The sequence below is a fragment of the Coptis chinensis genome, chromosome 5 (assembly GCF_015680905.1).
Source record: "Coptis chinensis isolate HL-2020 chromosome 5, ASM1568090v1, whole genome shotgun sequence".
Taxonomy (NCBI): domain Eukaryota; kingdom Viridiplantae; phylum Streptophyta; class Magnoliopsida; order Ranunculales; family Ranunculaceae; genus Coptis; species Coptis chinensis.
The window spans coordinates 8,393,967-8,421,894 of NC_141460.1; the positions used below are offsets into that span (position 1 = coordinate 8,393,967).

Consider the following 27,928-nt stretch of genomic DNA (forward strand, 5'->3'; position numbering starts at 1 on the left):
CTCCCCCAATCTGTCACGGAGAGTTTCGCCCCTTAGGTTGAGTTCAATGGTGCATCACCCTCTATCTCCATTTCACCAAAAAATAGTGTTTTGAGGATGGGGAGTCAATTTTGGTGTCCAATGGTTCGGACCATTCTATGCCACTTCAACCGGCGCAGAATTAAAAAAAAAAATGCATTCCATGCCACTTCAAGTGCCACCGTTTGGGATTTTACAAATCACGCCACTTCAAATGGCACGGTATGAAATTGAAAAATGCATTTCACGCCATTTCAAATGCTGTTTTGGGTTTTTACAAACCACGCCATTTCAACTTGCGTGGAATGCACTATTTATTTCTCAATATTACTCTCTATATATGGAGATAAAGAGCAAAAACCACCCACTCTCTCCACTTTTGAGTGAATGGGGAGCCATTCCACGCAGCATTAATATATTTTCCCCCAAAGATTCAAAATGAAGTTCTAGATACACCACTCGATAGTGATAGCTGAAAAGAAATAAGGTCCCATATGTGGGTGGCAGTAAGTTGAAATATTTGTCCCCTTTCCATACAAGCTGTTTGTCCCGTGTACTGTACTAGTGTGTGTGCATGTTGATCTTGGATTCACACTATCTCTCTCTCTTCATAATAATAATAGACCATAGTAATGCGCGTCCATTCTGAAGTACGTACTTAACTCACTCCACTAGACTTGAAAACCCAGCATTGCATTCATAGATTTTATTTGCTGACTCATCTTCTTCCTCCTCACACTTTCTCTCTCCAATAAACAAAAAAAAAAAAAAAAACATGAAAATACCAGAAAACCAACAATACCATGACACAAACCAGCTTCTAACAAGTCTACGAACTGAAATACCAGACATACAAACCTTTAAAGGAAAGTGGTCAGTCCTAAAAACAAAACTAAACAATCTCCAAACTCAAATAACTGACCTTTCCTCATTCCCCAACTTCACAACCAACTCACTTTGTTCAGAACTTCTTTTTTCCATTACTCAAACTTTAACTGACACTCTTTCCTTAGCCAAAAGCTGTAAAGACCCTAACTTTACTTATGGCAAGCTTAGAACTCAAAGTGACATTGATTCCATTGTTGCAAAACTTGACCAACATGTTAAAGACTCTGATCTTTTGATAAAAAGTGGCGTTCTTCTAGAAACTGGTGTTGGTGATAATTTGTCAAAGAGGGAAGCGGTTAGAGTTGAAGCTAGAAACTTGATAACTAGACTACAGATTGGGAATTTCGAGTCGAAAAATGGTGCAATGGATTCTTTGTTGAATTTGCTTCAAGAAGATGATAAGAATGTGTTGATTGCCGTTGCGCAAGGCGCTGTGGCGGTGTTAGTGAGATTACTTGATTCGAGTTGTTTGGAAATTAAAGAGAAGGCTGTTTTCGCGATTTCTAGAGTTTCTATGGTGGATAGTAGTAAACATGTGTTGATTGCTGAGGGAATTCTGTTATTGAATCATTTACTGAGGGTTCTTGAATCTGGAAGTGGGTTTGACTAAGGAGAAAGCTTGTATTGCTTTGCAAGCATTGAGTTTTTCAAAGGAGAATGCCAGGGCGATAGGTTCGCGAGGTGGGATTTCTTCTCTTTTGGAGATTTGTCAAGCAGGTACTCATAGTTCACAAGCTGTTGCTGTAGGGGTATTGAGAAACCTTGCTTTGTTTCATGAAATTAAGATTAATTTTATTGAAGAAAATGCAGTTCCTGTTCTTATTACTGTTTTGAGTTCTGGGACTAATTTAGCTCAAGAGAATTCAATTGGTTGTTTGTGTAATTTAGTGTCGAAAGACGAACACATGAAGATTTTGGTCTGTAAGGAAGGTGTGATTGAATGCTTAAAGAATTATTGGGATGGTGCTACAAGCTCTAGGAGTCTTGAAGTTGCGGTTGGGTTGTTGTTGAATTTAGCTTCTTGTAGGCCAATTGCTGAGGTTATTGTTTCAAAGGGTTTCATACCTCGGGTAGTAGCACTATTGAGTTGTGAGGTTTCGGGTGTTAGAGTTGCTGCTGTGAGGGCGGTTTATGAGCTGACATTTTCCACAAAACAAAGGAAAGAAGTCGGAGAAGCTGGGTGTGTTCCTACATTGGTTAAAATGTTGGATGTGAAGGCCGCTGAAGAGAAAGATGCAGCTGCCAAGGCATTGTCATCAATCATGCAATATGCGGGAAACAGAAGGATTTTCCGGAAAGAAGATAGGGGGATGATAGCTACAGTTCAGCTTCTTGATCCTTCGGTCCTTAATTTGGAAAAGAAATACCCAATCTTGGTGTTGCTTTCAATTGCACAGTCAAAGAAGTGTAGGAGACAAATGGTAGCTGCTGGGGCCGGTGCTTACTTGCACAAACTTGTGGAGATGGACATTGAGGGGGCTAAGAAACTTCTTGAAAGCTTAGGCCGGAATAAGCTGTGGGGAGTGTTTGCCAGAGCTTGACGGAAAAAATAATGTCAACACGGATCATCAACAAAGCTAGATAAAGAAGCTTCATAGCTGTCCACTTGATCTGTATGTACATGAGAGCAAGTGATGGGTGTGTTCGTCGGATTGTGACATAACCAACAAGTTTAAACAAGTATCATAGACGGCAGCTATGAGGTTGTCCTCTTAATCATTGTGTACATTAGCAATGTCTTCATTTATTACAGCTTTCTTTTCTTTGGTTTGCTCGTAATTGTGGTTATATTTACCAGATTTTCTCTGAAGTAATTGCTGTTGTATACAATCGCGTAGAAAATTTTGTTTGTTGACCTGAAATTCCAATAAAACAAGCATGTTAATTATTTATTGTACTCACCTTTCTTTAATGAATTATATGAAACTATTATTTCTGCCTGTTTCTATATGTGATGTTGTTGTGTCATTTTATCATTTTGGTGAAGTAGATTTTGGTAATTTGAAAGATGCTAGTTTAAGTGTTTTGTACATCTTTTGTGTGTGAGGCACCAGATTTCTATTACTTTTGTGTGAGGTCGGGTGTTGGCACAACGGTAAGGTTGCTCCATTCTGACACAGAGGTCTTAGGTTCGAGCTGTGGAAAAGTAGCTTGCAGCACTTTGCAGGAGTGAGGTTGTGTACATCTGACCCTTGCAGAGCCGCACTGGTCCAAGTTGGTTGTTAGGTACTTTGATGCCCCATTGTGCTTATTCTGAGTCTAGAGTTTCTTTTCGTTACTATCCCTCTGTGGAAGTGTGTGCAGGACTTTACATGTTCAAGAACTATATTTCACACTGTGTCTTGATCCTCCTTTCTCCAAGTTCAAGTATGAAATGAGTAGATGACACTTATACTGCTTTTAGCTGTTTCGAACTTTCAGCCAAGAATACCACTAGGAGCGTAGGAGGTATAATGTTGGACATTGGAGAAAGTCTATGTAAGAGATACCCTTGAGCAACAAACTAATTTTCTATAATAATCATATGTTCACTTTCCTCAAATCAAATTTTTACTTTTGTTTCTACAAGAACAGAAAGAACATCTCAGCATTTGTTAGCAGACAAATTAAGAACCAGAGTGTCCTACATATTGAAGTAAAAGCATCTGAAATTAGTTGTCAGTTTACTGGTAAATTTGGTCATTATGCATGTTTGCTGTGTTCATTCACGTCATTATTTTCGTTGTTCTGCTTTCTTGTTTTATGCAATTGTGTAGAAGATATTTTTTGTTAACAAGGTTTGCTCTTTTCACCCTGTTCCTGTTGAAATATTGGAGGCACTAAATGAATTTCCTTTTTTCTTTTCCTTTTTTCCCCTTCTCCTTAGCCAATTACTTACAACGTGGGTAATAGAGAGTTTATATTTGTTTCAGCGAAACTTAAAATTTTCTTGCAGGAGTGGTTTTGGGTCTTGCAGTAGGTTTTTGTAGAAATACCATTGATTGAAATGTCAACCCCAGTTGCAATCATAATCAACTAACTCATTGACTTTTCTCAATCATTTAATATTTTTAATTGTTTTTTTTATTTGTCTTTTACTAGACCAATATATTCAAGAGAAGAATAATCTCAGCATGTGCCACATTCATATACTTGTTATTCTGCATACATCTTTAATTGTATTGGCATTATGCATTGATAATAATTTCTAATCTTGTATAACCTTTACAGCCTTGTATATATTCCTTTCCCGAATCAAAATCGTTCTCAAAACCAGCTCTTTAGCTACCCCCAACTAGCTTTTAACTTTGAAGCTCTAGAAGATGAAATAAAGTACATCTTTTGGAACGCGTAAGGACGTTGCTAAGATGTTTATATCTTTTGCAACGCCTTTTGCTTTATAATTTTCTGTTTATTTCCTTAATGATATGTATCATGAATGCATTATTTCCAGAGACAACATTGGATGCTTAAATGAACCTTCTTTCCACCCTGCTGTCCCTAAAAAAAATGCAGGATATGAAATTCATGCCTTCTTTGGCCATGCTAGACTACTTTGTTGCTTCATCAAAACAATTTCCTAAAGAATCTGCCCTTTTACTAGCTTATGGTTAAAGAATAGCCTTTTTTTTTGGGGGTGCTTCCCCTCTCAGCATGTGAACACCTCAATATTCTCTGTCCACTGCCCCATCATGTTAACCATTGACTATGTTCTAGACAATTTATATCTTACATCATTGGACCTCCAACCAGAGCCCATCCCAAAAGAGTGGATAAATTCGCAAACATGAGATGTATAAGTTGGACGTAGTTCTAGAGAATCAATAGATGCAGGGAAGGAGGGGATGCGGACATGCAGTTACATTGCTTTACACTACTGATATAGATGCAACGGCGAAGTGCCTACATATACGAACCAAGTGGATACTGTCACGACAAAAAATGCAGAAGCAAGGCTAAGAGCAACTGAGGTATGGTTTCCTTTTTATTATAAAAAGTTGTGTAGATTTAACTTCTGATTGACCATCCTCCAATTCTTGCAGTGATTGTCTTTTCCTTTGTTGTGCATACAACATCGAAGATGTGATGGTGCTACGAAGTCTTGCATTCTCTCTGGTGAGATCTGAATCTTCAGTATTGAGAATAAACAATGATCTGAACCTCTGCCTTTGGTATTTAGATACTCAAAATCTCCAGATAAAACTTCAGCTTTGCATTGCTAGAAATTTGGTTGATGAAGACTCTCGAACTACTCAGCTTGTGTTTGTTTGGGAGAAAATCAGTTTTGAATGGAGGTCTAGAGTTTGTAAGTTTACTTAACCATACTGATGGTTTTTTTCTCAGTTCATACTAAACTCTTTGCATGGACGTTGGTTAATTGTGGAGTCAAATTTAGGGTGAATTTTGTAATAATTTTTGTTCCATATTTCCTCCCCGTTCTAATTTTTTGCATGCATGGATGTTTGCTTTTTCTTTTTTCAACTAATATAAGAAGCGGTTTAAGGACTTGGAATGTGGTTATGCTACCAAAACCTGTATGAAGAACAAAAATAATTTCTGATAAAACTTTTTAGTTTTTAAATAGCAGCCAAGTTTTCTTTAAATATACATCTTTTATGGTATGGATTTTGGTTGTGGAATCACTACAAGTAACATGACTTCTGATTTAGTTAAAGTCTCTCACAAGGAAACTTTTGTAATTTGGAAAGGGAGAAAATGACAAGGCCCAAATAGTAAAGAATAGCCCAGACAACATAAAGTGCATTAAAATGGTTTAATTGCCATATTAATTAGCCAATTAAAGCATGGTTTATAAACGGCTAGTACAGAACCTACAACATTGACAGTAGTGTTCTTCGTTTCTATCGCTCATATCTTTCTTAGTGTGGTGTGAAGCTTTTCTTGATCAGAGGAAACGAGCAATGGCGGTTGAAGGAATACAAGAGTTTGATAGATTGATCATTAACATGCATAGAGAGGTAATATGCCATTCTTCTGTCGAACAGTCTGACTCACTTAACCTGCTTTTTCTTAGAAAAGCCTTCAATTTATTTTGATTAATCATCTTTAAGTTAATTTATTGGATAGATGTGGTTCATGGTCATGTTTTTGAATCTTGATTTTGTTATAAAAACATGTCCACAACTGCGTGTTCTGATAACTTCTTTACTTTGATCTAAATGAGGACTACTTCTTGTAGGAGGATAAAGTGGTTTAATCGTTTCTTGATATTTCACGTATTATTGCAGGGACTCACAGATGCGATACTTGTTCGCGAGTGCCTTGATCATCGGGATGCACCTGAATATGTTATTGAGATGATGGTTGACTACTGCAACTTCGTACAATCGAGGATTAAACTAATAAACAAACTTCTGTACGTACTAAGTATTCCTGAATATTATACCAATGGTATTTCTGTTGTTAATTTGTTATAACGTTGGATTAATATTTGACTTCTGTATATTCTATTTTGTAGGAATAAACCTGCTATCAATTTTGACGAGGTTACGGAGTATGTTCACAAAATCAAAGGATCTAGCCAGACGTAAATAATAATCTTAAACTCGATGCACTTACTTTCTGAATGAGTTCATCATATGTTCCTACGTTTCTATCAAAATCCATCTTATATGTTAAATAGTTTTTTTCGATAAGTATTGTTGGCTGTCGAATGAGTCAAATTCGCGCCAAAATGCTATATTGGTAATCCAATTAATTTTGAAGGTCATGCAGAGAACAATCTTTTATAATATTTAATGTGTTTGTCTTTGTGTGGTTCTTTGCATGATGTACATCACAAACTTAAACATACACCTATGAATATCAGCCTTATTTAACGTTTTCTCAACGAAAACAGTTGATCTCATCTTCCATTTTCAATACAGGCCATATATCAACAACGTATAGGAAAAGCCTATTGGTTGGATGGTTTAAATCGTTCAATAAAAAGTTTCAATTGCCCTATTTGTTTTTCAATGGCGTACATATCTGATTAACTTTGCATAATCAGACACGTGTAAACCATATGACCGATTGTGTTTATAATTTATCTTTTTCCTCTACACCTGTTAGTGCTTTCTTTTCCACGTAAGTAGTAATTCTTTTTCTCGATGTCAGCTTCAATATTGTAGAGACGCCTCTAGCTAGTTTTGTAAACGGGGTATGCACTTTAAACTATTGCTCCCTTGTGATTATGCCATAATTGGTGCGAGAAAAGTAGAGAGGAATTCTGGCCGGCATCATAAAAGCAACTCCACACCAAATGAAGCATGCTCTAGCTTCAACCTGAGCAGCATTATGTGCAATTAGGAATTAGTTGATCACTCTTGTTGTATATAATTAGACCAGCCTGGCGTCTGAACAGCATAGTATAGTTTCCAAATGGTACTGTGCAGTTTCATCATAGTCACTTCTTATCGTTTATTTTTTTTATGCTTTTGCTAAACACAGTGCATACTTCATAATTATTCCCGCCATCAAACCAATTTTTCATTGAAGTTATGTTACTTATCTCTACTTTTTTTTTTGTTGATAATCATAACTCATCTCTATTTGGTACACTGCAGTTGTGGGGTTAAAGGAGTATTATCTGCCTGCCTAGCATATCGGCAAGCTTTTGACCAGAAAGACAAGGAAAGGTGGGAGCTACATTGTTTAATCAATTAACCGTTTCAGACACATGTTTTCTACTAATATGTATTCACAGCTTGCGTTGAGCACACTTGACGAATACGAAAAAAGTTTCTAATACTGCTTCATTAAATTAGATTAGCTTTTGCCCTAGTTAAGTTATCGGAAACTAATAGTAATAATAATAAAAAAAAAAAAAAAAGACTTTCGCTCTAGTTACTAGCAAAGCTGCTTTACTGAGGGATATGGCTGGAGTGTTTCAAATAGTTATGTATTATGCACTTCTAGTCTGACTCCCAATTCTGACTCCTGAATTCGATCCTGTTGGTTTGCATTGAAATACAAACAGGCACTTTATCTATACGAGTCAATTATGGTCAGTTATTTAGGGAATCGGTTTTTTAGAGTCAGCCTATATTGTTTGCGACTTTGAGTTACTAATGACTATTGCCTGTTGTGGAAACTGGTCATTATTTGGTAATATTAGGGTTTGGGAAAAAGACTTCATTAGAGTATTGGACATAACAGCCACCAACCTGCTGTAAAATGACGTCAGTACCGTTTTGATATTTTCCGAAAAAATGTTCTTATGATTTACTTTTCTTCAGTTATAGCACTATTTCTACACAACTTGAGTTCGATTTTAAGCAAATTCTTAATATGTGTGTTCGGCAACCAGAGTTAGCATAAATCTAAGCCACTAGAGCCATAACTGGAGAATTTTTCACAACTCTCTGTAGAAGTACATTTCATTTCCCTTACTTTAGTGTTGATATTATCTCTTCTTATTTGAACGATAATTTTTAAGAAATTAATCATCAACCAATTAAGCAATAGTTCACTGGATTGATTGTCTACTGTTATCCAATCGGCTACTGTATCACTCCATAGTATCTTTAGTATCCTATTTTTAACCCAGCGAGCTGTTCCTCCTGCATGACTACATACTGTGCAGCTATGACTGGGATGGATTTTTTTCTATCACTATTTGCATTTCCTCATCATCCTCCTTTCTATTAGTATGTCGTTATGTGATTGAAATAATAAAAAGTGTCCAAATATAAAAAGTTAAATGGCATAATTCGGAACCGTCATCATTACCGCCTCTTTATTTCAGCAATCTTGGCATGTCAATTTTTGAATGCGCACGTGTAATCTCTCTTTAGTGTTCCTTCTGTTTTCCCAATTCGCTATTCTCTTTACTTGGTTAGTTGGTTTCTACTTTCTCTGCACGGTACCTTGTTATCCATCTTTCGTTTTACTTACAAATAATGTGCTTTCTATGCTATAAATTCTCTTATTTTCAGGTGCATTGATATGCTGAACATGGTCAAGCATGAATTTGATCTTATAAGGGTCAGATTTGAGCACTCGATTAAGGTGAGAAATGATACTTAATTGTGCCTTTTAAAACTTGCCATATATGACTTCTGTTGAGATATTAAGCATATTTACTTACTCTCATCCTTTTCGTCAAGAGATAGTATACGTCGTGTCCTTGAAATTCGTAGCAGAGTAATTAAGATCAAAGGAGACTTGTTGGTGTCAATGCCTTCTTGACGACAGGACTGGGAAATTAATTCTTAGTAGTAAATATCTAAATGTGATTCTTGAGAGGAGAAAGAGAGAACGTTTTTTCTACATGTGATTCTTATGGGTAGGGAAAAGAAGAACGTGGATCTAAATGAGGGAATGCAAAGTTGTGACGACTTCCTGCATGTTACCACCAACTTTATCCCCACCTAACCAACTACCTATAGGAGGTCTGGGTTTTCCTTGAGCCTCGATGCTAGTAAGTAAGTAGTGATTATTGTTACCTGTAGGGATTGAATTCTGGTACAGTCTTCACCCTTTTGGATAAGTGCCTACCATATACCGTCAGGGTCAAACCCTTCAGATATATATTGTAGTCCACCACCTTTTAGGATGATTTCTCCTTGTCTATTACACCATACTTAGACTACACTTAAGCACCGGCGTTATCCCAGTTTAGCACCAACATCCTCGTTGTTTCCCTAAATGGCCTGCGTACTGAGTAAATGTTAATTGTCAGAGAAAACCCCTAGTTCTTGGGTGCAACATTAATGATGTTTCAACAATGACAATATTTTCAAATCGGACTTGCCAAGTTCTAGGTGTGTTTAAGTTCCAGGAAAACTTAAACAATCAGAGGTTCATTTACTGGATTTAGGTTTTCCAGAAGTATATCTCAGTCATTTAAACACACTATTGTACCTTTTCATTTGTATCCTTCCAAGATCGAGAAAGAATCAATGAAAGCAGTTCATCTCTGCTTTATATGCTTTTGGTGCTCATTTTTTGTGTGCACTCTGAAATATACGATCCATCATCTGATAGGCTTTTTCTTTCCACTCAGCGTATGGACTATTATGTACAAAGTGAATACAGGAGAAAATAAATCTTAGCTCCACTGAATAGAGTCACTCACTCTTAACATCCTTCCTCATTGGATTCCACTCAACGTTCCTTTGAGAAAACTGTTAAATTCACGCTGTCGAAAAAAAAATCCTAAATCCCTCACGTTCAATAAACACTTCTATATAATCCATTTCACATGCCTTTGATGCAAAAAATGCGCCTTGCTCTTAGAATATTTCAGCATCTTTGTATTTCATGGCTCATCCCATTTTACTTCCATGTTTTGCCCGCTTGGCAAGTTTCACCTATGATGCTCTTTGTGAAAGTCTAAATATCCAACTTAAAATCACTCAACACATCATCAATTATCCCATCATGTGTGTTTGTTACACTGCATTCTTTCCATGCTTTCATTTTATCAGTATATGTATATCAATATATGTATGGAGCACACCTGCATGTGGGGAGAAAGTTTCCATCTCAGGAGCAAAACACACAAAAAGGACTTTGCAAATTGCAAATACCAAACCTTTTGCAATATTTACAGTTACCAATGAGAGCTTTCGTTAGTGCCATACAATTATTAGCAAATCCAGACTTATGATATAGAAGTTGGGACATTTTGAAAACTTGGAAGTGAGAAAAAGTGATGAAGAAATAAAAAAGAATTAAGAAACACACTGATAAAAGTATGAATCGAAAGAAAGGGGTATTTCTCTCTACACAAGATGTGCATCACCTTTTACCATTATTTGATACAAACATGCACATACTAACACATACTTTTCTTTTCCCTGTATATCTTTTTCCTCATTCACATTGTTAATTAGTTTTCGTTTATGCTTCTGTTCTGATAATTATAATCAGTCCATGATATCTTCAGTAGAATATAAGATAAAAAAATAATAAAAGTCTATGCATTTTTTTTTACGCTTTCGATCTGATTTTTATTTTTATGCTATATTATTATATTATAATCAAAGATTCATAAATTTCAAAGTGCAACATATTTAATGCTTAGGGAAGAAGACATGGGCATACTGGAGATGGTCTCAAGTTTTACACTAGCATATTCCAACAAAAGTTCCTATTGACATGGTTAACAAAATGCTAATTTATAGGATGACCCTGGATACTGGAGATGGTCTTTAGTCTTGCACTAACTTGTTACTACACAAACTTCTTTTGACATAGTTACTGACATGCTAATTTGTAGGATGACCTTATTGGTTATAAGGGTTAATGTTGTCTGTTGTGTTTCAAAATCTAATATGCTACTATTTGTCTTTAATTTTCCAATTTTTTTTCCCTGCCGCTGTTTCGTTTTCTTTGTTCTCTGTATAATTCATCTTATGTTCACTGCCGTAACTATGTTCTATTCTTCTGGGCACACGGTTTGCAGGCAGGGCAGGAAATTCTCGCTACTAATGGCAAAGCAAAGTGATGAGAGATCTTGCTTCTGTGTTCCATTGCCTACAGGCATGTGTTAGTGACTAGCATCCAATAATCTAGTTTCTTGGCTTTTTGCTAGAAGCTTTGTGCTAGTCTAGTTCAGTGGTCAGTTAGTGAAAGTAAGGTGGTTGTGGTCTTGAAGGAACAAAAATGAGTGTTGTCTTCAGGGTTTTATAATCATAATTCATAAAGACTATTTGGATCTATTTAAGTGTTTATTTTACAATTTTCATTTCATTCTATGTGCACCCCCTAAGGTGCCTTTGTTTTGGTAACCATTATTGTCAGGATAGCATTACTTTACAGAATGCTATCACTCTTCTGCATTTTTTCAATAGAAAAATGGCATGTGCAGATGTGCTGGACAGCGAGAATATAGTCATATGGCATTTTTTTGCCTTTTAATCTGAAAGTATACAATAGGCTCGACTTTGCAGTTAGACCTTTGCCTGATTTCGAGCACCATTCTTCATCGAACAATCCCACGTGACCTAGCTGATAAAATACCAAGGCCATTGGGGCCGTTGGTAATGCTCTCATTTATAAGTGATTCTGACTTGTAGGAGAGAGGAGGGCGTCTTTGAAAGAATTTACAGGTTGATGTTTGCCAGATTCTAAGTTCTCTTTCTTCACCTTTCTATAAATTTTGCAGGCATGGATGTTTGCCATTTTTTCTGTTTCAACTAATAATACAAGAGGCCATTTTAAGGACATGGAATGTGGTTACAGTGTTACACTACCGAAAATTCTGATAGAAGTACAATATTTTGCAGCTTTTAAATAGCAACAAAATTTTCACTATCTATTTCGTTCTTTAGGAACCACTCCCACCAGGCCATCTCCTGATTTTGTTGAAGTCTCACAAGGAAACTTTTCTAATTTGGAAGTGAAAAAAGGACAAGGCCCAAATAGGAAAACATAGGCCAAATGGTCAACTTTTCTTAATTTGGTAGCACAGAACAAAAGTGCATTTAAACGGTTTAAATGCCATATTAATTAGCCAACTAAGGCATGGTTTATAAATGGCTAGTACAGAACCTCCAACAGTCACAGTAGTGTTCTTCGTTTATATCGCTCATCTCTTTTTTGAGTGTGTTGTGAAGGTTTTCTTTATCAGAGGACAGTAGCAATGGCCCGTGCAGCACTAGCGAAGTTTGATAGTTTGCTCACTAAATTGGAGGATGAGGTAGTAATCTAAATTTTTGTTAAAGTATCTGATTTACTAAACAACTTTCCTAGAAAGCCTTTAAGTTTATTGTTGTTTATTGATTTTTAAGTTGATTTACCAGGGAAATGTGTGTAGTTCATATTACGGTTTTGAATCTTGATGTATGTACAAAGACATGCAGATTCGATGAGTAGTTCACTACTGCATGTTTTTAGTTCCTAGTGGTATACTAGTTTCTTGATTTGGTTGATTGCATTGCAGGGAATCCTAGGTGCGGAACTTTCTCAACTACGTGTTAAAAATCCGGATGGGTTGGAATTTGTTCTTGAGTTGATGGAGATGTATGGCACACTGGTACAAGAGAATATAGACCTACTGAACAAACATCTGTACGTACATACATACCGACAACTCTTGAACATATATATTATACTAATGGTGCAGTGTTTATGTTTTTAATTGTAATAATTAACCTTGGATATTCTATTTGTAGGAAGGAAGCTGATTTCCATGAGGTTACCAAGTGTGTTCACCTAATCAAAGGATATAGCATGGCGTAAAATACTAATCTTAAACTCGATGCACTTATAATATGAATGAGATCAATATAATCACATTAATATTGAAGCTTTAGTTAGCTGTTGTGACTGAATAATCTTGTTCTACATTATATTTCCATCTAAATCCATCTAATTATGCTAAATGAAGTTTATTTGATAAGTCTTGGGATTGGTTGAATTGATTGAGTAATATTTGCACCAAAATGCTTTTCAATCTGATCATCAAATAAAATTTAAAGATCTTGCAAAGTACTATCTTTTATAACAGTTTATGTGCTTGGCGTTTGGTCCTTTGCATGAAGAACTTCACAAACTTAATTAATGACTGTACTCACTTATGAATTTTGATTGAATATTTTACATTTGTTCAATATCAGATAAGTTTATCTTTTGTCCTTCTTTTCGTATGTGATATCACAAATCTTTTGGAAAGCCATTAGGTTGGATGTTTTAAATCAACAAAAAGTTTGAAATTTCCTACTTGTTTTGTAAATGGTTATATATATTTGATCACGAAGTAGAAGTCCATACGATCATTGCATACATAAACAGGCACATATCAAACAGATAAAGATTGATTCTGTTAATTTATTGTCATTTTTCCTTTCCAACGACCTAGTGTTTTCTTTTCCCGTACTAATTGCTTCAACAAGTAGTAGTTATTCACTATTTTTGTAAGAGATAAGTTTTGACAAGGCCTCTTTGAAGTGCCAGCATTAAAAACACGGTAAAACAGTAAAACCTTCCTTCTTTTGCTAGATAGATATCGTCTTAACTAGCCTCTAAGCTAGCTAGTTTGTATAGGGCATACACACTTCAGCTTTGTCAATTGTGCCATAATTGGAGCAAGAAAAATAGATAGGGGAGTCCTGGCCAGGGTCACAAAGCAACTTCAAACCAGTTGGCGAAGCATGTTCTAGTTTCAACCTGAGCAGCTTAGTGTTCAATTAGAAACTATTTGATAATTCATGTTGTACACAAATTTACTGGCCTGGCCTCTGAACAGTGAGTTTAGTATCCAAATAATACCATACAGATTCATCATTATCATATCTTATATATAGTTTATTTCTTTTATGCTTGTGCATGCTTCTTAACTAGTCCTGCTATTGACCTGAATTGTTAATTGCTTTTCTCCTTTGGTTCTGCAGATGTGGTACAAAGAAAGTATTTTCTGCATGCCTAGCCTACCGCCAAGCTTATGACCAGAAAGACATGGAAAGGTCAGAGAGATGCTGTTTATCTGTTTCATTCTCATGTTTCTTACAAATATGCTTTAATCCGTATGTAATCATTATATTGCCTAGAATTGCACATGTACACTGGAAGATCATGAAACAAGTTCAAGATACTGCTTCGATCATTAAATTAGATTTACTTTTCCTCTAGTTGCTTTCAGTCTACCTTACTGAGGGATATATAGCTGGAGTGTTGCAAATAGTTATGTGTGGTAATGCTTTCTACCCGACTCCTTAAATCCGACTCCCTATTCCGTCTCCCTAACCAGATACGGCTGATTTGCATTGAAATACATGTGGGGGCTTGTCATTATACATTGGTTAGTTAGGCTGAGTCCAATGGCTCCCTATCCCTTTAAAAGTAGTGTTAAAGTCAATAAAGTAGAGCTAAAGTCAACAAAATAGAGCTAAAGTCAACATATTTTACTCTCTATCATTATTTTTCTATGTATATCTCTCTATCTCTATTTTACTCTCTATATATAGAGAGTAAAATAGAGATAGAGAGTAAAATCCTTTGTATATATACATAGAAAAATAATGATAGAGAGTAAAATATGTTGACTTTAGCTCTACTTTTAAAGGGATAGGGAGCCATTGGACTCAGCCTTAGGGAGTCAGTTGTTGCGAGTTGGCATACAATTGTTGTTTGTGTTACATTACTAATTAATAATCATTGCCTTTTTGTGTCAGTAGTAAGCAGGTATTATAAGGGTTTCCAAACACCACTTCATTGGACACAAACCCTGCAGTAGAATATATTATTATTACTGTTATTCTGTTATGTCTATGAAGCTTGATTCATTTTCTAGCAATGTTTTGACTATGTATTTCAGCACCGGAGTTAACATAAATGTAAGCCACTATAGAGCCTTCAATTTATAAATAGATAGATGAATTAGCACAAGTCTCTCTGCAAAGGTACATTCAATTGCCCTTAATTGAAACGATGATATGAACTCTTCTTTTGAGTTATGAGAACGATATTACTTCAGAAATCAATCCTCAGCCTAACTGATAGAACCAAGTACCGAAAAATTTACTGGATTGTCTGTGATTGTCCTATCAGCTAGCTACTATATCACTCTATTGTATTCACTACACCATTTTGCGCCAAATTGGAACGGATGGCTCTGTTCCTGTTGAGCCCATGAGCCCATCCCAAATGCGGCTTAAAGTTGGTTAGTTTTGTACACAATTGGGGATGGGCCTAACAGGAATGGGGCTCATCCAGGTGTAGTGGGGAGCCTAGTGGTTGTTAGTATCATAGTTAGTAATTCATGGTACAGCAGAAATTCAATGTGGGAACGTATCAGCGTATAATTCAAGGTCATGCACAAGTTAAAAATTCGACATAAAAAAATCGTTAAATTCGATGCGGGCAGTATTCACACAGTATTCGTGTATAATTCAAGATCATGTATACACACTAAAACTTGTATTCCAGCTCTAATAAAACATGTTATGTTGCTTTAATAATTTGGGCATGCTTAGTATTGGTTCATTATACATTATCTATGTTTCTGTTGTTTGATCTTTACAAAATGTGACCTTGTTATTTGTTTGGTGTTTAAAATGGTTGGTAACACACAAATGAACTTCGAATTATTCTGAGTATTACTAACTATGGTTAGTATCCTATTTATCACCCATTGAGGTGTTCCTACCTCCTGCATGGTAATGTGCAGCTAAGACAGGAATGGACTTTTCCTTTTTACTATGTAGGTTTCCTCATCAGATTCTCTTGTTTTTACTTTCTCTGCACCTTATTATCCATCTTTCTTTCTATGTACTTACAGATAATGTGCTTTCTACACTATAAATTCTCTTCTTTACAGGTGCAAGGATATGGTGAACATGGTTAAGCATGAATTTGATAACACAAGGGCCAGACTCGAGCACCCAATTAAGGTAAAAAAAGATATATAATCATACCTTTTGAACTTGCAATATATGATTTCTCTCGAAACACAAAGCTTGACTTCTTACTCCCATACTTCTGATCAAGAGATAGTATATGTTGTGTCCTTGAAATTTATATCGTATTTATCAGGATCCAAGGGTTTGTATTGGTGTCAATACTATCTTGGTGACGTGACTGGTAAATGAACTCTTAGTAGAGGAAAACTCTTAGCTTGATTCTTATGAGGAGATAATAAAGAGAGAATGGTTATCCTGCAGGTGATCCTTATGAGAGGAGAAAGAGATAAAGTTGTTTCTGAATGAGAATGCTAGGTTGTGACTTGTAGCTCCACTTTACCACCAATTTTATCCCCATCTTCCCAACCAACTATGGGAGGTTTGGGGTTTTCCTCAGCCTCGACGCTTAGTGATTGATTGTCACAAATAGGTCTTGGAGAGAACTTAACTAATATGGGAGTGAATTCTGGCAGGTGCATTTCGCATACCCTCGGGGTCCCCAAGAAATAAGTAGTCCCCCGCCTCTTAGGACGACTTCTCCTTGCCTCTTATAGCATACTTAGAAGACCGACTGCACTTTAGCGCCCACATTCTCCCCATTTCAGCACTAGCATCCTCTGTCTTGTTTTTTCCCTGAATACCTGGATAGTAAAGATTAATTGTCAGAAGTCCAAAGAGAACCCTAGATATTGGGAGCAACATAACTGATGTGAGACTTACAGAGTTACATTCATGGTGCAAAACCATCGCCTCTTTGGACCTTTGGTCTAGGAGCCTTTCCAGCATACCCTTAGGTGCCCTTGGCTTTTGTAAAAGTTGTCCAGCAGCCTGCTGAGATCAGTTCTCAATGCTCGTTGTTATATTACGAATGAAAATGTTATACAAACTCCAAGGTCTTCACAATAAAGAGCAGAAAACATGGTTATTCAATGCCATACAAATTATTCTTATTGTTTAGAAATTGCAACATTTGAAAATTAGGAAGTAAAAGGAAAAAAGAGTGCTGTGGGGGTTGTGTCTCTCCCTCAAATGTGCATCACCTTTTACAACAATTTAATACATAGCTACATACATGCACAGACTAACTGCAAATTTTTCCTTTTCCTGTATATCATTTTACCCTTTCACATTGTTAGTTTTCAACTTATGATACGGCTGTTCTGATTAATACATATGCAATATCTTCTGTAGGATAGAAGCATATATAAATATCTATATTATGCACTTCTGTGTCCAATGTTCTCTGAACTTTTGTTTTTATATTTTGAAAAGATCCATAAAGTACATCATATTTTGTGCTTTGGGAGGAAAAGTGGAAAACATGGACATACCGGAGATGGTCTTACACTCTTATTCGTAACATCATGAAATCCTACTGACGTGGTTACTGACATTCTAATTTGTAGCTAGGATGTCCATGTGTATTTGTGTTGGGGGGTTACTTAGCCCCTCAAAACTCAAAATCCTGGCTTGTGCACTGGTGAACAGATAAATAGTGTCCCTGTCAGAAATATTATATGCTATCATTCATGTTTCTTTTTTCTCTTTCCCTGCTGTTTCTTTTCTCTTTTTTTCTTTGAGAAATACATTTTATTTATTTTTCATTGTTCGATCTAACTCTGTGCTTTCTCCTGCACCCTTTGGTTGCAGTTTGCGCAGGATTTTCTTGCTGGCAAACTGAACTGATGAGAAATCTGGTCCTGTCTGCTGCTGCCTACAGTCGGGTCTTAGTAAATAAGATAAAATAATTTAGTTTCTTGGCTTTTCGCTTAGAAGCTTTATGTGCGAGTCTAGTCAGCAGTCAGCTAGTAAAAACAGGAAGGATGTGTGGCCTTCAAGGAACCAAAATGACGGTTGTCATCAGAGTTTCATATAATAATAAGAATATTTGAGCTTTATTTAAGTGTTTCTTTGTTTTACAAATTTCATTATAGATCCTTGATTAGAGCTAGCATCCCCGATGGTGTCTTTTTTTGGGTAAGCATAAAAGTTAGATGAAGTAAAATTTTAACGGCGGCATTACTACAAAGTATGCTATGCTGCACTTTTTAAAAAGAAAAGTGGCATGTACTGGACAGGGAAATTGTAGTTGTAACTTGTAAGGATGTAAGGTATTCCTTGTCACCTTTTGATCCGATCAATTATATCTTAGGCTTGAATTCACAGTACAGTTAGTCCTTTGCCGGATTAGTATCAGTTAAAATTGATATTGGAATAATACCGGGACCGTTGGCAATGCTCTTAGTTAGAAGTGAGTCTAATTAGGAGAGTTATAGGATGTTGTGAAAGGTTTCAGACATTGATTTTTCAATTCTTAAGGTTGAGAAAAACCAGTGAAATGAAAATGAACACGCCACTGGTCCCTAGCTGCTGGGGCTTTTACCTTAGAAGGCAACTCAATCAGTCCATAGTCCATAGACCAAACAACAATCGATGTGATCTGTGGTTATGTATGCATATCTGAAAACCATTGCCTTAGTGTCTTCAGGTAACTTGATACCTTTGTTTGTAGCAAACTAGTCATGGCAAAGATTGCCAGGCCAGGAAAGATACTCTCTCTTCTTTTTTTTGGTCGGCAAGCAAGGTTTTTGAAGAGGTCTCTTACCCCTTTTCATTAATAACATAAAAGCTCGTTACATTTTATTTTTTATTTTTTTTTTTGATAAGTAGATTTTATTAGAAAAGAAGTGCAAAGCACGGTTACAGAGAGTGAGTGAGAACATCACATGTTCTGTAACTAAAATGAAGCAAACAGAGAAGACAGAGAAAATTGCATCCCTATAATATAATACCTCCAGAGTCAGCCATTATCACACGAGGCCAATCCAGTACCAAATGCCTGAATTGGTATTGTCGCCTTTCCTCGGAGTTGGACATCCAATACCACAACACACCTTTGATTTCCCCGACCATTTGTGATACCGAGCATTCTTTATTCCTAAAGATGTGGTGATTTCTTTTCTTCCATACTACCCAAATAACAACATATGGTAATAGACTCCACATGATCGATTCGAAGCTCTTCCCTCTCATTTTTGGCCAATTTACAAGAAATTCTTCAACTAAAACAGTTTGCACTAGCAAAGGGAACGCCATAGCCATTGGCCGGATCAAGAGAGACCATACCTCCAAAGCAAAGCGGTAGTGCAAGAAATTCTTCGTTACATTCTAAAGTATTGTTTGCTATTGGCATCATCAAAGACAACTTTCCTAATATCCTCAGAGAAGGAATTAGGAATGATTTCCACTTAAGTGGTACTAAGAACATTTGCAGCTACACTGTCGGCCAATTTATTGGCTTCTCTATATATATGTGCTTGACATCGAATGCCTCAAACTGACTAAATGATCTTCTAATACTCTTCATAATGTGTATGAACTGCCAAGGATAGTTGCTTGTGTTTTTCATGTGAGAGACCACATTTTGAGGAGTCAGTTTGTGCATGTAGCTTCTTGATATTCTCTTACGCCTATACTATCACTTTTGATTATTCTGCCCTAATGAAACTTTTATGGGTGCATAGCAAGCTAATAGATGTTGGACTCAGGACTGCCTCGATACAAATTGGGGGGCCTACAGAAAACTTACATCTGAGGCCTTCTTGCCTAAGCTACCTAGAAATGACAGAATATACTAAGAGTCCTTCAAACATGTGAGGCCTTGGTTTCTTGCGTAAGTTGCCTAGTGCAACATATGGTTCTGTCATGGAGATGAGAGGAGAATATGGACTCATAACCTATGGGCTGAAACTTAAAAACGAAGATGTATTTAGATCATACACCTGTGACCTGCCCTGCCTACTTGTATTTTAAGTGCTTCAGATGGACACTAGCCAACATTTTCTAACTAAGAAAAGCTTATGTCTAGTACCGTGTTGGCTTGATAGTTGATACTAGTAGAAAGATGAGATCTCTATAAAGATTCAGTCAGTGACTTTAAGTGTATTTCTATAGCAATAGATTGTGTTGGGGTTAATACCGATACCAATCAATCCCCACTATACAGATAATTTGTAATATGAAGCACTTCTCCTCCAGACAAATTCTAAATATCCACTACAACCTAGCTAGGATGCCCGACTCTCTAAACAACTATCAATAACAAATAATAATGTAAATAGAAGAACAAGCATACCATAACACAAAGATGTACAGTAGTTCACCAATGATGCCTACTTCCACAAAAGCTAATCATTTTATAAAGTGGGAATGACGATTACAATCACTCATTTCAGTCTCTCACCTTACTAACTAGATCACTCATCTCTCTTTACAGGCTTGTCTATATGTAAATGTTTTCTCTCAATCTTGATTGCTCTCAAGATTTGGTTTTCTCTCTCTTGTGTTGTCTTTTTCATGTGTTAGGTTTTGCTAAAAATCCAAACTTTATATTGCAAACTCGGGGTTCGCAAAAATAGAATCTTGCGGAAAAATAGACATTGGCGGGTGCGCTCTCGGCAAGACCAATTCGAGCGCGCGCACCCTCAGCGAATAACTCAGAAAAATCCAGTAACATGAGCGCAGACGCGCTCTCGGGCAAGACCAGTTCGAGCGCATGCGCGCCCAAACTTTTTCACACAAACATTACTGATTTCTCTCGTCTTCTTCCTCATTCTCATGTGAGGGATAACTCCAACAAGTTGTAGGCAGAATTAATTGTAGTTTTTAGGCAGTCTGTTTGATCTTTTATGTGAACATTTCAGATTTTTTGGAAAATTAGGATTGTTTTTTTTTTCTGTGTTTGATTATTTAAACGCCTAGAACAAGCTAAAAGTTTCAAACTTTGTCATGTGGGAATGTGGGATCAAACATCAACACATGAATACTGCATTTTCTATGAGAATTTATATTTTCTTGAGAAAACTTTCCAAGCAATCGGACACGATAGATCTTTAAACAAACACACACGCACACAGACACTCAAAACTCAGCACTGTTGCATTTTGCGTGAGTTTGTAGTTTAATACGAGACATATAATAGGATACGTACATGAACACAACGGGCACCTACTTAACTTGTGTACTACCTGATTGATATTATTAACCACCTACTTGTTCCATGTATCATATATCATATATGATAGGAATACGTATTGCGGTAATGTAGTTATCATTTAATTTATTCGGTCTGTTATATGTGACAACCCTACCCATGCGATGGAGGTAGCCCTTTGTTAGTTCATAGCATTTGGAGCTAGGAGCCTACGAATATGACTTCCATAGTGTCTCGTCAGATATGATAATTAGCCAAGTTCTGCATTGGCTTTTCACAGTTAGGCAAGAGTACTCCATAAAAACATTATATACATACATACTTAATAATTTTTGGTCGCAAAAACCTGGATTATACTTGAGGCTCAAAGTGGTGAACCCATGTAGTAGGTATCAATAGACATTGTCTTGAAATCCAATTTTATCGGACATGAGCGGGTAGGTCTGACACTCATGGACAGTACGTTGGATCATAATTTGGCATTTACATAGTCAATCGTCTCAACAAACGTGACAGCCCATTCAAGACTACAAAATACTAGTGGTCCTGTATACAGTGTTCTAAAAAACGCTAGGCGGTCGGAGAGCGCTAGGCCTTCTAGACAGTGTCCAGACGGACTAAACGCTAGGCAGTTTTTTTTCCTAATATATATAGTAATACACATATATATTAGAAGAAATGAAGAAAATCATTTACCATAACTCAAAAAATAAACATAAACAAATATACATAATAGTTTAGGAATATTGACTTCATATAGTGGCATATAATTTACATTAGACTTAAGTCTTTTAAACTCATTCATATCTTAAACCAACACGGGCCTTTATTTTTCGACATTTAATCATTTAAAAAAATAAATAAACTTGACTAGACCGCTTAGAGGCCGCCTAGTCAGTCTACCGATTTTTTAAACGACTAGGGCCTAGGCGACTGGCACCGCCTAGCACCTAGAGACCGCTTAGACCGATTTTTAGAAAGCTTTTGAGTTGACTCTATGAAATAAAGGCCATTTCAGCGACCAACACAAAAGTAGGCCCATAACCACAAATTGGCTGATTTTGGGGCTTCTTTTATAATACTTCAAGTTCTATTGAAATTCAGGATTTATAAAGGGTCCCTTAAAAAGGCAAACTGGGGCATGGTAGTCTGCAAAAAAAATTGCATTAGACCTTTATAAGTCATGGCTGAACACAATTGTTCGGAGCATCAATGCCAACATATATGCCTATTCTTGTAATTTCGACAAATGATAGTGCAGCTGAAATGTTGGCCTGTCACTGTGAAAAATTCGCAAATAGAGTATAATGTATGTCAATACCTGTACACCACCGTTTTGTATTTCCATTGGGTTTGTACTCCAATGTGTGCTGACCAACTCCCCATCCTTTTAGCTAATTCATTCGAGAAACTATTTCACATGGCAGGTAGAATTGGCATATCAGATCCCACAATTTGAGGTATGGGAATCTGAAACCCATGACCACGACCATGACCATCTGAGATTCTGAGCTACCCATAAGGCCATAACCTCCCATTCAATGCAAAAAAGTATATTTGTTGCGTCAGCACGTCCTTCCCATTGCCATCTCTATTGGAAGTAAATATATTGTATACCTACGCTTACTTTAACAAAAGATTGTGCAAACTGACTTTTTGGCTTTCGAGCTGTAGAAGACTGGATTCTATTTTGCATTGAATGGGAGGATGAACTACGCCATATGTACAGCTATTTTGGAACACGCTTCTTATAGCATTTGACGCTGTTTGTTTATACTTTAGAATATCGCCACTATTGAACGCAACTCGGCAAAAAGTGTTAACTTGTCTTCATACGAAAAGGTATACGGATATTATAACTCGTGTCTCTAAATAGACTGTTTGAAGAAAAAAAATATAGATTCGATTTACAATAATAATAATCATTAAAGCTGGACGCTTTATTGTCCACCATGTTCGAACGGTAGAACAATTCCAAACAGAATATTACAAATATCAGACAATAAGATACTCTCATAATACAAAACCAGCTCAGCAAAAAAGTGTTCATCTGTCTGCTCCAAAAAAAATGGTCCCAGCTCACTTGACCAAGCTACAGAAAAAACCAACTTTTCCCCATACTTATCACGTGTAACATCCAGGCACTGTACTAATTACCAGTTGATGCAAAAAAACAAAACAGTAAAAAAAAAATCCCTAAAATAAATAACTTTTAGTCTTTTACCGTTTAGTTACAGAAAGTGATAGCAAAATGGAGAAAGTGGGAAAGTGACTTGAGTCTCTCTAGATATTTAGGTGAACACTCAAAACTCTATCATATCCTTTCATGGTTTTGTGTTTTGTTTGACAATTATTTTATATTTTTTCACCCAAGAAGAAAAAATGAAAAACTCAGGAGAAAGAATTCCATGTGATTATTGTGGAGATGAAATAGCAGTATTATTCTGCAGAGCTGATTCAGCTAAACTATGTTTGTTATGTGACTTACATGTTCATTCAGCCAATGATCTATCACGCAAACACTTGCGTTCACAGATCTGTGATAACTGCAACGCAGCACCAGTTTGTAGTCGTTGTGTTACAGATAATCTTGTTTTGTGCCAAGAGTGTGACTGGGATGCTCATGGTAATTGTTCAGCTTCTCATGACCGGAACACGGTTGAAGGCTTCTCCGGTTGTCCGTCCCCTCTCGACCTTGCTTCGAGGTGGGGACTTGATATTAGTGAAAAGGAATTGTTATCTTTAGTTAATCCAGTGATCATCAACTCCAACTCGGGTTTTACTAATTGGTCGTCTTTAGATTCCATTTTATTAATGGATTCTTGGTTTGGTAACGAAGATTTAATGGTACCAAATGTTCCTTGTGCTGAAATTCCAGCTTCGTCCAAGCTAGTACAGAATCCGACCTGTGGGAAGCATAAGCAGTTGATTTTGAAACAGTTGATGGAGCTTTTGAAGAGGAATTTTGGGAATGGAAGGGACGGTGAAGATTTGAGTCCTGGGACACCTAATAGGAGTGCTGGACAAGGGAGTGTTGATGAAAGTGGTGTTGAACTGGAAATTGGGGTGAATTGTAATGGTTTTATGCAGCAGCAATTGCCGTTTACTTCTTTGCTTATGGGGAATGAGAGTTTAGATCTTAAAGGAAATGTTCGTTTGATTGAAGAAAATAGTGGAAGTCTTTGGGGATGTAATCCTCCAACCAGTGAGGCCAGTCAGGTATTGATTCCGACACTTTCTGTTGTGTAATTGGTATCGTGTTTATTTCTGTTTTGCTATTGATATTTGGTACTTGGGGTTGGAAACTTTAACTAGATTATTATATAGGAGTATACCCATTACTGGCTTAAATGTGTGTTCAACATCGGTAATTGATTATTCTATTTGAGCAGCATGGAGTCTTTACCAGTTTTCAGTTCAACACTGAAACTGGAACAATTATATATCCTGCAATACACATTTGACTGTGTTTATAACACTTGTGGTAATATCAATCTTCAAGAATTCCTCTGAAAACAAATGCATCGGACAACTTCCAAGCATAGATGTTATCCTACTAATTCTAATACTTATGTTAAATGCCAGCTTCTTGGCTTGCTACATATGTCAAAATTATGTTCACATTTTAATAACGCAAATCCTTTCATGATCCATCCACTGAATGTTTTTTGGATCTTAAAACTTTTGTTGTTCTCTTTCAATGGATGGAGAACTCTATTTTGATCTGTATCTGATGAGTATGTGATCATAGATTTGCAGAGAGAGATTTATGGAGGGGATGTTGATAGAATTGAGAGGTCATTGTCTCCCCAGACTGCTTAAGATATTTATGTTTTGGCACATATCTCATTGGCTTATTTTGTTCATGTTGGGAAACATTGTTCATATCCGTTTGTCCAACCCAAAAAGATTTAGTTTTGTAATTAGCAGCAATAAATTATTATTTGATTCCTTTCTCTCAAGTTTATCAAGTGGCACTTCCTTGTATTCATGTTACTGTTTGTAGTTGGTATCCGTACCTCATTTATTTCGGTAACCTTCCTCTCTTTTCGAATGAACTTGACATGTGCTTTTCTTCGTCAATATTTTTATCTGTGCAGATATGGGATTTCAACTTAGGAAGATCAAGGGATCATGAAGCACCTAACCAACTTGAAGACGGGTATGGTACAAGTGATGCAGGATTTATGATACAGAGTTACAATGACATTATGAACAGAACTTCCTCGGAAACGACAAAAGTTCTAGAAAACGATTACGGGATGAATTGCTCCATAATAAACCATCATGTGAAATCAGAAAAGGTCAGTTGTTCTAGATTTACTTATCGTTTAAAGTGATTTAATTGAAGTTTGCACATTCGTCTATGGCAAATTATATTTAATATTACGTACTTTCTCTTTTGTCATTATGTGATTACAACACACCTTTCTCCAATTCAACTCTAAGGAGCTATATGGTTGTTGGTCAAGATCATCTATGTATTAGATGTATGCAAACATTATGTTTCTGACAAGTAGTAATATGCGAAGAAAAAAAAAACCTTCTGAACATAGGGACTAGGGAGTACTTCTGACTTCTGAGAAGAGGGGTTTTTATCTTCTTGAACTGTTGGAGTGACAAGGAAATATTTTCCAGATACAAACACATTTTTGCTATGGAAGGAGTGGGGAAGTTGAACCGTCCACATATTCACTACACCAATTTATCCAGTTTGGAACAGACATCAAGTGTTACTGTTTGCTGTGTGCCTAAAATTAAAGCACAGTTGGTACAGTTGCATGTGGTTTAGTTTTAGGAAACAGCAAACACGAAAAAAATTGCAAAAGTGGTGTAGTGATTGGGCCCTAAGTATGCTAGAAACAGCATTTTATGTTTGGACACCCATTTTTCTGCATTGTGACCAAGTTTTTTTGTTACTTTGTACATTAGTGAGGGTATTCCATCTAATGTGTGTAATGTAGTCGAACTTGTTCCTTTCTGTTCCATTTCTCTGAACTGTTTTCTGCTCAATTTAACGTAAAGCTAATCGCAGAATAACTCAAAAAAGCCTGCATCATTCCAGAGATCAACATCTCTAAGCAACAGCTTAACCTTACCTAAAGCCTGTAGCATCCCCAGAGATACCAATTACATGGAACAGCCTCTTGTGTTTAGAGTTGAAGCTGCAAGAACCCCAACGAAGGTCGACATGGAGCTCTTAGCTCAGAATAGAGGCAATGCCATGTTACGTTACAAAGAGAAAAAGAGAACTCGGAGGTATGATCTTTCTCTGTCATTTATTTCTCTTCCTTTGCATATTTTAGGTAAATGATTCTCTGAATCGAATAACCAATTGAGAATATTGAACAGATTTGATAAGCACATTCGATATGAATCAAGAAAGGCCAGGGCTGATACTAGGAAGCGGGTGAAGGGTCGGTTTGTCAAGGCAAGTGAAAGTCCAGGTGCTGATGAGTAGATGAATTGGATTGGGAATGAGCATTTACGAATGTCAATGTATGCTGAATAACTATGTGAAATCCCAAGAGGTAAGTTGATGTAATGCTGCTCACATGTGGGCCATCTCAGTATGGGAATAATGATGGCTGACCCTTCTATATGGTGCCATTATTCCCTAATGTTGTATTAGTCTCTGAATATGCCTAAAATATGAAATGGTAAGCATCTGTACATAGTCTTTATTTCATCTGTTTCGAGAGATTTATATGTCAAGCAGTGAAGCCAATCTGGGCCATTGTAAATTCACTAGATCTTCATCTTTTTTATGACTACTATGTCTCCATTTTTGCCTTGGCAAATCAGTAAATCTTTGTTTTCTGGTGGTTATGTACTGCGTAAAAATTGCCAAGAGCCTCAGCAACTAAAGTTAAATACTTACATAGTTACATGGATGAAAACCTGCCAGCAGTGTTCATCACCGACTCGCGGATCAAAGGGAGTAACTGAAAATATTAGTTATTATGGAATTGGCGAACTATGTAAAGGTGATGTGAAGTGTCTAGTTGTAGTGTTTTCTGATAGGCAAATTACAAATTATATTTTGTGAAAATATTGTTGCCGAAACGGTGAACCTAGTCTGTAATTTAAGGTAAGGTGTATACATGAAAAGCCCCAAATGATCGACAGCATAATGCCCACTGACATTGACTCTGCTACATGCTTGGAGGCCGGCCATAAACCAAGGCAACCAGGCATTAGTGACATGTATAAATGTGTACCTATATCTACATATATTGGCAATGAAGGAAGCATAATTTTCAGATTAGAATTCAATAGAGGGATATGATTTGCTAACCAACTCACTATATATTGATTAGGACTTCTACTATGATGAATGTAACATGGACCATTTCGTTTTATACTTCTAACAACATGCTGGTGTTTTACAGGATATATATATAGCCTTCTCCAGGACTGAAACCATCTTCTTATATGTTTTCTACTGATTGATATCATTGAGTAAGGAAATAATTATGAATAACAAATGGAGATTTAGGTGCATAGAAAATTTGATCTTTTCCCACTTTGTGTTGGAAACTTGCATTGACTTCGTAAAGGAATTTCAACTTATTGAATGATTGAATATTTAACAAGATATTTCAGGTATACACAACAACGTATGTTTTGACTTTTGAGTCTGGAAGAGCTATCATTTTTAGTTTCGCAATCAAATTACCAATTCACTCTTATCCGTGGA

General features: G+C 36.5%; 4 protein-coding genes across 4 annotated transcripts; all 4 read left to right on the forward strand.

Moving 5' to 3' along the window:
- Window positions 1-662: 662 nt before the first annotated feature.
- Window positions 663-2,803, forward strand: LOC147496516 (ARM repeat superfamily protein). Its single transcript, XM_086559506.1, is given in 2 exon segments — window positions 663-1,510; window positions 1,512-2,803. Coding segments are annotated over 2 exon segments (1,653 nt in total). The 5' UTR covers window positions 663-793; the 3' UTR covers window positions 2,448-2,803.
- A 2,190-nt stretch (window positions 2,804-4,993) lies between these two features.
- LOC147496517 (histidine-containing phosphotransfer protein 1-like) lies at window positions 4,994-11,553 on the forward strand. The gene is made up of 8 exons (XM_086559507.1): window positions 4,994-5,001; window positions 5,066-5,191; window positions 5,770-5,864; window positions 6,135-6,262; window positions 6,365-6,433; window positions 7,455-7,526; window positions 8,826-8,898; window positions 11,300-11,553. Exons 3-8 carry the CDS (start codon window positions 5,808-5,810, stop codon window positions 11,339-11,341), a joined length of 441 nt encoding a protein of 146 aa, XP_086415633.1. The 5' UTR covers window positions 4,994-5,001; window positions 5,066-5,191; window positions 5,770-5,807; the 3' UTR covers window positions 11,342-11,553.
- Window positions 11,554-11,706: 153 nt separating this feature from the next.
- LOC147496518 (histidine-containing phosphotransfer protein 1-like) lies at window positions 11,707-18,138 on the forward strand. The gene is made up of 6 exons (XM_086559508.1): window positions 11,707-12,535; window positions 12,779-12,906; window positions 13,011-13,073; window positions 14,229-14,300; window positions 16,154-16,226; window positions 17,886-18,138. Exons 1-6 carry the CDS (start codon window positions 12,479-12,481, stop codon window positions 17,919-17,921), a joined length of 429 nt encoding a protein of 142 aa, XP_086415634.1. The 5' UTR covers window positions 11,707-12,478; the 3' UTR covers window positions 17,922-18,138.
- A 5,241-nt stretch (window positions 18,139-23,379) lies between these two features.
- On the forward strand, window positions 23,380-27,057 carry LOC147496519 (zinc finger protein CONSTANS-LIKE 14-like). Its single transcript, XM_086559509.1, has 4 exons — window positions 23,380-24,447; window positions 25,329-25,532; window positions 26,264-26,487; window positions 26,581-27,057. Exons 1-4 carry the CDS (start codon window positions 23,611-23,613, stop codon window positions 26,687-26,689), a joined length of 1,374 nt encoding a protein of 457 aa, XP_086415635.1. The 5' UTR covers window positions 23,380-23,610; the 3' UTR covers window positions 26,690-27,057.
- The last annotated feature ends 871 nt before the right edge of the window (window positions 27,058-27,928 follow it).